At 37.0% G+C, this 11,573-nt stretch overlaps 1 protein-coding gene across 1 annotated transcript; it reads left to right on the forward strand.

Annotated features, from left to right (window-relative positions):
* The first annotated feature begins 761 nt into the window (after positions 1 to 761).
* On the forward strand, positions 762 to 2,426 carry LOC110912821 (glutathione S-transferase T3-like). Its single transcript, XM_022157641.2, has 2 exons — positions 762 to 1,300; positions 1,651 to 2,426. Exons 1-2 carry the CDS (start codon positions 832 to 834, stop codon positions 2,382 to 2,384), a joined length of 1,203 nt encoding a protein of 400 aa, XP_022013333.1. The 5' UTR covers positions 762 to 831; the 3' UTR covers positions 2,385 to 2,426.
* The last annotated feature ends 9,147 nt before the right edge of the window (positions 2,427 to 11,573 follow it).

Below are 11,573 nucleotides of genomic sequence, written 5' to 3' on the forward strand. Positions count from 1 at the left end.
ACTAATGCCTTATTTATAGAAAAGTAATTACACTAATACCCCCTTACACTATTACAATATACTAATACGTATGCGATCTCTATCATAGATGATCTCGGCTATCAAGTTTTTTTCAACAGCGGAAGCGAATCAAATTATAAATGTCCTGTAAGGAGGGCTTGAACGTTTTTCAGCTACTCGTCCCAAGCAAATTACGGTTTCTGTTTTATATAAGAAAAGTAAATAATCGAACTAGAGTATTCCATTTTGTTTGATATGGACAACCTAGTAACGTGCTTCGATCCATGTGTTTCCTTAAGAGTTTAACCATGAATTCAGAGTCACCATCAAACGGCCACACCCGTTTATCTAGATCGGATGAAGCCGGGAGACTAATGAAGAGGTCAACCAACTCGTTTTGATGATGAAACTCAATACGACCTCTAGGTAGTCGATGCCAAGACCATCAATAACACTTGAGAGGCCGGAAGTCTGAAATCAACAGAGGACTTTCCACCTTCGGGATGAGAGTAATAAAAGAATAATGACACCTATTAGGCAATACGTAGTGGGGCGCCAGAAGGGGCTATAGCGCCTGTATAGCGCCGCGAACACCGCCCCCCCCGGCGCCATGTTCGAATTTTTTTGGCCAGCGCGAAGATCTTAGCGGCGTTATGGAAATTGTTTTGAATTTTTTTGACCGTTGTAACGGTCAATTTCATTAAAAAAAAAAAAATTCAATTTATTTTTCAACTTTCCTTTAAAATCAATCTCTTCTCTTTATTTTTTTACCACACACATTCAAACTCTCATCTCTCCCAAATTTTTTTACAATTCTTCATATTTTATACAATGAATCCATTCAACCGGGGCTTCATTCCTCCGCGATCTAGTGGCAATCCTACTCGTCCCGTGGCACCGGTTCCCACTAGACCCAATCCTTTCGGCTCCGGTTTTCTCGACTACAATCAACAAAGTCCCGGGTTCATGAATCTTTTGAACCAACCGCTATCATGGGACCCTAATCTCTACGGGTGGAACCCAAGTCAAAACATGGATGGGATGGGGTCGTCTCAAGCGTTTGGGTCGGCTCAAGCGTTCGGCTCCCCACTACACGAACCCGATGTTGTTCCGGAGACGCAACCCGAGGTACCGGATACGCAACCGGAGACGCAAAAAGGAAAAGGAAAAGCAAAACGGGCACATAAAAAGAAAGTTGAAACCAACACCCGAACGAAAAAAAATGTGCAAACGTGGGAGCCCGAAGAGGAGTATGCGTTAACCCGCGCTTTCATCGATGTTTCGGAGGACCCGGTCATAGGTATGTTTATTTTTTTTTTCTGTTTTTATATTTTTTTTTCTGTTTTTATATTTTTTTTTCTGTTTTTTTTTTATTTTCGGTTATTTATTTTCTGTTTTTAAATTTTTTTTCTGTTTTTTTTATTTTCAGTTTTTTTTTATTTTCTGTTTTATAATTTTCTGTTATTTATTTTCTGTTTTATTATTTTATGTTTATTATTTTATGTTTTTTTTTTCTGTTTTTTATTATTTCCAGTTTTATTTTCTGTTTTTAATTACTTTCTGTTTTTTATTTTTTTTTTCTGTTTTTTATTATTTCCAGATTTTATTTTTTATATTTTGAGCTAACATTTAATATTGTTTTGTGTGTAGCAAACAATCAAAGTAAAACCGTATTTTGGAACCGAATACGAGAACTCTTTTTCGAGCTCATGGGTAGGGGAGAATACCGCCTACCGGACTCTATATCGGGGAAGTGGACCGATATAAACAAGAGGTGCACAAACTTTCAAACCGTGTACCAACGCTTGTATTCCGGATGGAAAAGTGGAAGTAGCGATGAAGACATTACGCAAGAGGCATTGGTCGAGTATACGGAGGCTAATGGCCATTTCCCGTATATGAAGTGTTGGCAAATCCTTCGCCATAGCCCCAAATGGGCCGTCGTAACTACTCCTAGTGGTCGTTCGGGAAATACACGGCCATCAAAGAGGTCCAAAACAAACGAGTCCGGTGAACCCGAAACGCCAACCTCCGACGCTCGAAACATCGGCTTGGACGAGGATATTCCGGATGACGAGCCGGTGGAGGAGCTACCAAGACCGCCCGGAAGAAAAAGCCGGGCGAAAAAACCCGAGTCCTCGTCGATGTCTATGGGAACGGATATGAGTCACGCATTTTCGGAGATAAACAAGCGGCTTCAAGACATACACGAACTCGGTAACAAACGTTTGGAGGAGAACGAAAAAGTTACGGAGATTATGCGGGATCGACAATGGGCTCACGACTTTGACTTCTACTCCAAACCGCATGACCACTTAACGGGAAAAGCTTTGAAAATGGCGTTGGCTCAAAAGGAGCGGATTGAAAAAAAATATAATCTTTGATTGTGTAATTTTTTTTTATGCTAGTTTAATGTTTTTTTTCTAGTTTCATGTTTTTTTTTTATTTTATTGTACTTTTTTTTATTTAATGAAATGAATTTTATTTTTAAAAAACTTACAAAATGAATTAAAAAATAAAAAATGAAAAAAGAGTAATGATTACACAGGGGCTTTATGACTACGGCCTCAAATTACATAAAGCCCCATAAAGCCCCGGGATGATGTGGCATGCCAAATGGCGCATAACGCCCCTTTGAGGGCTTTATGACTACACATGCCCTTAGGAATTTTACTAGTCGTGAAGAACTCAAAGACAAATCCATACGTAGCGGGTCGCAACAATTTCCAATATTTTTTTTACAAATCCAAAGGAAAACCTGTCGAGACCAAGTGACTCATCACTACCACACGCACACACAGCTTGCTTAATCTCTTCAATAGTAGGCATGGATTCCAAGTTACTAGCCTTACCCACAATTTAGGAAGTCAGTAAGTTGCCACTAGAAGTAAACTCATTGAAATGTATGGCATTAGACTCATAAAAAGAAACACCAAATCTTCAATAGAAATATCTTCAATAGAAAAATCTTCAATTATCATAGGGCACTCCATCCACCACAATGGAAAAATCTTCAATTATCAGTTTCTTAGAGAAAGTTAAGACACACACTTTCCTAAGAGCAGGCGGGGCGGTCCGTAATGGACGCCCGGCCACGCGTGATGGCATCACGCACTCCGCCGCCTCCATGTTGTTCACGCGTTATTTTTGTAACGCGTTGAGTCCTTCACGCGTTGAAAAGTTTGAAAAATTCGACCGTTCTTGATTTTTGACCGTTATTAAACGGTAATATTCAATAAAAAAAACCTTTAAACCATTTATCTATTTATATCTCCATTTTAAACCATTTTACACACACCAATCTACATCTTTAAACCATTTTAAACCCATTTCGCACAATTTATATCTTTCTCAAATGGAATTCCCTATGGATTCGACGTTTCCGATGTCTAGCGATAGCGATACCGATACCGAGTCGTCTTCCGACAACGAGACGCTAAAATATTTTGTGTCGGTGTATAACGAACTTGATGCCGAGTCGTCCCGCCCAAAGAAGAAGATGGTCGACCGTGATCGTATACGTGCCAACGAAGTGTTGATGAACGATTATTTTGGCATTCATATTTCGGTGTTCCAGGTTCAAACAACGACATCAATGTGTTGCACACGTCGCCGTTGTTTCAATCCGTAACGGATGGTACCGCACCTTCCTCTCCTTTCTATGTTAACGGTCGACATTACAGACGAGGCTTATTTCTTGTGGATGGTATCTACCCGTCTTGTTCTGTTTTTGTGAAAGCTCCCTCATTTCCTGTCGAGCATAAAGAAATCGTGTTCAAAAAATTGCAAGAATCGGCAAGAAAAGATGTTGAGAGGGCATTTGGTGTTTTAAAGGGTAGATGGGGTATACTACACCGACCGGTTCGTGCGACGAACAAGAAATCAATACATAGCATAGTGTATGCATGTATCATATTGCACAATATGATGATCAAAGAAGACGGACGTGCAATACCCCCGGATTGGGTGCCGGATCCTCCTACACAAGTTCAAGTTCCACAAAATATCCATCTAGAATTGCGTAATGAAGAAACTCACTTTCGGTTGAGATACGATTTAATCGAACTAGTAGGTTCTCTAGGTTTGGAGTTTCATGATTTGGACGAGGAGTAGGTTTTTTTTTTTAAATTGTATGTTTCATGATTTCTAGTATGTTAAATTGAAGTAGTATGTTTTAAATTTAATGAAATTTATAATTTTAGTGTTTTATTGTTAATTTCTAATTTAAAATAAAAAATTAAAAAAATTAGTGAAATTTATAATTTAGTGTTTAATTTCTAATTTAAATTAAAAATTAAAAAAAATTGGGAGTGATGGAATTGTATCACTAGTGATCACCCCCACTACATTTCTATCACTAGTGATAGAATATTGGGTGATGACATGACATGATTTGATTGGATATTGTGAGTGATAGAATTCTATCACTAGTGACCACCCCCTCCCCAAATATCGTATAAACAGAAGTACCACATCTTTATAGAAACCTATAGTAATGAATATTTTATTTTTAATTTTTTTTCTCAACTTAAAGTCGTAGCACAAGTAGTAGGGGTAGTAGCCATAGCACCACTATTAGTAAGTAAGGGTGTTCGTCGAGTTGGGGGAATCGGTTCATTAGGATCTGGATTTTTTTTTTTTTTTTGTGTCACTAACCGACCTGAATTCGCAAATGTCCTACTGAACCGTGTTCAATTCGTATTGGTTTTGGTTAAAAACCGAAAAAGCCGAACTTATTAAGGTTGAAATAGAAATTGCAGTGTTATAAGTTTTCTACTTATTTATTAAAATTGAACAATTTTATAACTTAATTTGTCAGCTATCTACTTTCTATTTTGTTGAAGAACATAGTGTGCAAACAAGTTAGATTCAAGGATCTCTTGTTAACAATTTTGAAGCTGATAAAGATTATCTGTTGTTAAGCGATTTAGGGTTAGAACTCGTGATTTTTGGGTTTTTCGTTTTTTTCACACCCCTAAGTCGTAGTAATAGTATCAATGTAGCACAAGTAGTAATAGGACTAGCAGCAACGGTAGTGTAATGATATATAGAATATTAACTGGACCAATGTAACACCTAAGCAAATTCCTAATCGGGCGTGACCAGGAGAGATTCTTGGCTCATAAAGAGTGCCCTGCTTTTTAAATCATCAACGCATTTTGGGCGCATTGACATTGAAGCATATGAAAACTCCACAATTAAGCGTGCTCAGAAGGGAGTAGTACCACGATGGGTAACCTTTAGGAAGTCTCCATCTGGGCAACCAAAAACAAATTTGTGAGTTCTTAGATGGACAACCCTAAGGGGAAAACGGATAATATTTGTGATAAAAGAGGTCAAACGTTACAGGTAGGAACAAAATTCGTAAGCATCACCAGAAGCAGGAGTAGTAGCAGTGATAATGGTAACAACAATAGTGAGTAATGCTTTGCCGTTCAAAAAGAAAGTAGGTAATGAAACTAGGGTTGTTCAGATAACTCATAGCTTGTAACTCATTCAAAAATAGCATGTTGAGAACTCTTGCCAAATCAACTGACTTTTATAAATTTTCGAGGTGAATTAAAGCCGACATGAGCTCACTAATTGTCTCATTCGAAAAAGAGTAAAATGCTTGAATAGTCCCTATGGTTTACCTATATTTCACCTTTGTATCTCCAACTTTGTAAAATCACACTCTTGTTCTCTATGGTCTGACAAGTTGTTGCTAGGATAGTCCCTAAAGTGGATGGAAATTAGTTTTCTCAGTTAATTAGGTGTGAAATAAATAAACTAGCCTTACTATTAAATATGGGCCCACCGCCTTTCTTCTCCAGCAAGCTCCCCCAAGTCCCCCAACTCCTTTTCGCCGGACATCATTTCTCGCCGAAACGAGTTCACCTACCATCATCCAACCACGAGTTGGTGGTTGCATTCATTTGCCATGCTAGAAGCTCGTCGTTTCATTTGTCAGCTCCGTCTGAGGGAGAGAGGCCGACGACTTCAGGTGCGCACTCTACTTCGATAGAAAAATATGGAGAGAGAAGACGAAGACGTTAGTGGTTTGTTGTTCATCATTGTGGGTGCTCTTTTCAACATTGACTATTGTTTCGGTTTCAAATTTAATGTACGTTCATTTTCATTCCAGTAATTAATCATCGATAATGTTTTGAAAGAAGCAATGACTATTGTACAAACCTTGTCGAACTTTAAAATTTGAATTAGTGAATACTAATCATAACAAATAATAACGTATAATCGTGTCATTCAAATTACTTGCTTTTATCAAACAAAAAAAAATAAAAATAAAGGGCGCCCTAAGTAAGATACCTTTCACCTCAAATAATAATATTCTTGGATACAAACAAAGATTTTGGGGATCTAGTGAATGGCCCATCTAATAACTAAGAGGTCGCTTAAATAGCCGTGATCTATGGTTAACATGTTGGTACATGTTCTTTTGATCACTTTTTATATCAAAATTATATGTCATTATTATAATATTGTGAACATCACTTGACATGTTGAAACATGTTCGTATGATTACCTTTTTAAGAGCAAGTATTATTAAAATAATTGAAATTATATGGTCATAAATTAGTATGTATTATATGATTATAGGTGCGGTTACTCCGGCTCTCGAGTGCGGAGGCTGCAACGGCAGTCAAGTGGCTGTCGGCTGGAAATTTTCTCGTGGAGCGCCTATGGTCAACCTCGGATGCCTCGCCCGAGGGGGACTAGGGACCCATGCAATGTGGGTGTGATCCTCTCGTCTGTTGGAGTCAATCGCCGTTCAAAAAAAAAAAATATGATTATAGGTTGATGACTTGTATGAAGTAACATGAAGACATAGGTTAGGAACAAAAGGGAACACAATCTCACGATGGTTGCACCAATATATTATGTTTTTGTCTTATGTACGTGCATGCATGCATGCATGTTGCTAGCTACTTCCTTGGTATCTATGCAATGCTTAGTTATTATTTTCATACTTTAGAAATTTTTATATTTTCTTGCTTTTTTACTGCTTTAATGTAGAAGACATCATTAACCATTTTTTTAACGACGACTTGCTTTTACTTGGCCATCGCACTCTCTAAATTGAAGAGCCCCGTTATCTCACTCCATATCTTATTTTAACCGGAATGATAGCAAATTTCATGGAGAAAAAATATATATGTGACCAAAGTTTAGACAATATTCACACATAAGATCACAACATTTCATATGTCTTTACATAAACATTAGCCACACCATCGTACTTAGTTTTTGGAATGTGTGACGGAATGATAGTAAATATCATGTATTAAAAAGATAGATATGACTAGAGGTAAAACAATAGCCACACGTAAAAGCACATAATTTCATGTGACTTTACATAAACATTAGCTACATTGTCGTTACTTTTTTTGTCGAAATAATAGCAATTGTCACGACTCCAAAATATGATGTGTGACCAAAGATAAGATAACAGGCATATCAAACATTACAAATTTTCATGTGGCTTTACATAACAAGTAGTGGTCACACCATTGTTACTTGTTATTTTGTTTGTGTGACAGAATAGTTGCAAATGTTATGGGCAAAAACCATATGGTGACCAAAGGTTAAACAATAGCCACTTTAAAATTGCAAATTTATTGTGTGTCTAGAAATAGTTTATAGCCATGCTTATTGGGATAAAATGCTTTATTACAACAACCATTTTGCCAAAGTATTATTATATTATTAATATGGCTAAAACAAACTTTGTTACTTTTATTTGTGACTATATAATAGAAATGTTCATATTAATAAGAAATTCATGTGATTGTTGCTACTCTTTAGTCACTTTTAATGAACTGATTGCTTGATTCCAGTAAAAAAACATTGATACCCTTTACTCACACAAGTCAAACATTCAAGTAGCTACGACCACTTAACATCAATATGATCGTATGATGTCTACGATGACTTTACATTTGGTCACAGTTTTTTGTGGCCATATCCAAATTTTGACGCAGTGAAGTGAAATCTATGATCATTTGGGACTTTCTCCTCATATTACAACATTTAGAGCATTCACAATCCATAATCAATATTTATGTTAGTGCATTTTCTATATTTTATAGAGTGGTTGTGAGTGGAAAATATTAGTGCATTCTCATAAGTAAATTTGGAGGGATATTGTTCATCTTTAATAATTTTTTAATATTTTTGAAAGTAGTTGTGAGTGGATAAAAAAGAAAATGTAGTGATAAAACTATAAAAAATATTTTTTAATTAGAAAAAAGAGAGAAAATATAGTGATTTTAGTGTAATTATAGAGATAGAGTAGAAAATCATTTGTGAAAGCATTCACATTGGTTTACTTCGTTAGATTACACTAAAAATCACTACTTTTTCTCTTTTTTTTCTTAAAGAGTAAACTGCCATTTTGGTCCCTGTGGTTTGGGCAGTTTTGCCATTTTAGTCCAAATCTTAAACTTTTTAAATCTGGGTCCCAGTGGTTTCACTTTTATTGCCATTTTAATCCAAAATTCAAAAACCCTCATTTTTTACTGTTCCAACATGCCTATTTTGTCTTTTTGTGCAGGGACATTTTGGTCATTTAGAATTATTATACAATTATTATAATACATTAAATACCATCATCTTCTTCTTCAGACCAGCTTCTTCACACCAGACCATCATCTTCTCCACTCCTACTGCACCACAACCATCCCCACCGCACCACCACCATCCTCACCGCACCTCCACCATCCCCACCGCCGGCGGCACCTACAACCACCCGTCACAACCTAACCACCTGCAATGACCCGTCACACCTAGCGGCACCTTTCAGATCTACGGTGTGGGCTACAATCGGAGATGCTTTGTGATTTCTTGAGTCCTCACAGAGTGAAAACTACTGTGACAACCCTCACTAAACCAGGTATCCGTACGATTTAATTAATAATTAATTGTTGCTTAATTACTGTGCTTACTTGAAATTATTGATGAACTGCTACCTGACTGTTGATACTTGTACATATCTGCATCATACCTTATTTACTGTCACTACATTATTTACATACTGAACTCTAGTGACAAACATGATGCACAAAAGCACAGTAGCACTATGAACGGATAACCTAGTGAACATGCTGACAAAGCCAGCATCAGGCAAATACTGCCTCTAAGGCCTGTATGAGCCAGAAATATTTTACTACACCCATAGTGAGTGTAGGGATACAAGGGTTGTAGAACTGCGTCTCTAGGAATAAGTTACGATGACTGGATGTGCCAAAAACATACACTGAGCACAAAACACAGCACTTTAGTTTACCATTCAGCTTCTAACTGGCTAATAAAGTACCAAAACATGGGGAAAATATTCCTGACACTTTGGGGAATAAGTTGTGTCACTAAAAATGTTATTAACGACACTTAAAAGCTTTATTAAGCGCTTTAACGGATTACTATCCAACCGAACAACCGGACTATACCCGGAACATAAAAATATTGACAGTAACAATATTGATCTTTTTCTGAGCCAGTTAGGGCCCCTGAACACCCTAACACCCGCATTAAAGCACAACACACCACTAACCGAGTTAATCACTAAACTAACTTGGTTTAACCTAACTAATATCTAACTAACTTGTTGGAATTGGACCAAGACCCCCCCCCCATCCTAACCGGCCCCAAACTAGGGGGGACACACCTTGTACTAACTTGATTTGTTTAATCTCTTATGCTTAGTATCAAGGAGACATGGTGACCATTGGTTAATACTATCCAAATTGCCTATAAGATTAAGCTTAATCACTCATGAACATTATCATCACACAACACACTTCACAACTGTCACACCCTGGCTTTGCGGAAGCGTGGTTAATTTGGTGTGACTTCTTAACATCTTAGCTTAATCATAACAAAGCTATATGAATTAAAAACATGCAAGATCATCCATTAAGTTTTGAAAACCAAATACAATATCATTGTTTTAACGGGAATACACCCTAACAACCATAGTCATGTTCAACAAACAAACAAAACATAAACACAGTTTAAGGACTGTGACTTGTCCAGGAAAGAGTCACATTCCCTAAACCCCGGATGACCTCGGAAACTAGTGCAGCGGGAAAACGTGCCATACCGTGCCAGATCCTTTAATTCCCTGAAATACATGTAAGTTGAAAAATCAACAATAATGTTGAGCGAGTTCATGCGTTTAGTATGTGCGCACGAATAAACCTTTAATCATTGTAAGTGTGAATATTTTGTAAACTCTGGTATGAAAGCAAATAAGGAAACATATCAGTTAATGTGTAACCACATGGTCCAACCTGCGGGCGCATGGGAGGGGATAGGACAAGGTCTCCACATGGTCCAACCTGCGGGCGCATGGGTGGTGTTACGACAAGGTCACCACATGGTCCAACCTGCGGGCGCATGGGTGGTGTTAAGACAAGGTCACCACATGGTCCAACCTGCGGGCACATGGGTGGTGTTTGTTATACTCAAATAGGCCTATCGTCTGTATCCCTCGATCGTTCTACGAGGACTAATGTTCTTAAGGTTTCACCTACCCAAATCACATAACCTAACAGTTCCTTCCTTAGCTGACCATACCATGTAAGAAATATTCGTAATCATAGTAACATGTATTTCACCCCCGCAGTTTAGAAAACTGAAAACAGTTAAGAGAAAAGGGGGACATGAACTCACAGTCAGTGCGTCGCTATACCAAGTACTCCAAATATCCGATAGCTGTGCAACGACCTACATGTGCTAATTCTATTAGACGGATGGCCGTGCCTTAGCTTTATAGTTTACATTTTCGGGGATACAGTTAGACAACCGTTCCTTGTATATACTTGGTAATTTAATTTCCTTCCCAAGGATGGGGGATTTAATACATGTGTAATTGTATCATCTCATTAAGTCCCACTTAATATATTTTTACTCCTCATTCCAAAATATAAATATTTTTCTCAAAAATATTATGTTTTCTCTTCACTTAATACCTTCCAAAATAATACATTAACAAAATAAGCGTTCGTGAGTATTTCCGTATAAAGCGTAAGTTACGTTTTAACGATTAAGTGGTAATAGTAATTACCGTTGTAACTTATACGTTTGTCGTGTAAGCGTTTGTATTATTTTGGGTTCGTCAACGTTTGTAAATATTATTTTTACTCTAAAAATAATATTTATATATTTTCACAAAATAATCATAAACTGTGTGGTGAAAGATATATTTATCGAATAAATATTTACCACGTTTAGTTTTGTGAAAAATCCCACCTCCGATTATTTAATAAATAAAGTCATGGCGAAATATATTTTGAAAACATCTCAAAAATAGTTTAACACTTGTAAATAACTCTAAGTGTTAGATTTTAGAAAAATTTCGCCAGAGTTTCCCCTGTAACTGGAGGTGGCCACGCTTTCAAGCGTATCATTTTCTTTTACAAAATCACTTCAACAATTTCTTGATTCAATCAAACAATTTCCGACACATCAAACTAATTGATTAGTATGTAAATCGCATTATTACATGAACTTGTAGTTTTTCCGAAAACTATAGTGTAGATCTCCTTATATTTAGTGGATCTATGTGTGAAATAGTT

The sequence above is a fragment of the Helianthus annuus genome, chromosome 15 (assembly GCF_002127325.2).
Source record: "Helianthus annuus cultivar XRQ/B chromosome 15, HanXRQr2.0-SUNRISE, whole genome shotgun sequence".
Lineage (NCBI taxonomy): Eukaryota > Viridiplantae > Streptophyta > Magnoliopsida > Asterales > Asteraceae > Helianthus > Helianthus annuus.

What these genes read in the sequence shown, in the direction of transcription:
- LOC110912821 (XM_022157641.2), top strand. Translation starts at nt 832, where the DNA reads ATGAATCCATTCAACCGGGGCTTCATTCCTCCGCGATCTAGTGGCAAT. An exon ending in TTCGGAGGACCCGGTCATAG is followed by an intron (nt 1,301 to 1,650) that starts GTATGTTTATTT and finishes TTTTGTGTGTAG; the next exon opens with CAAACAATCAAAGTAAAACC.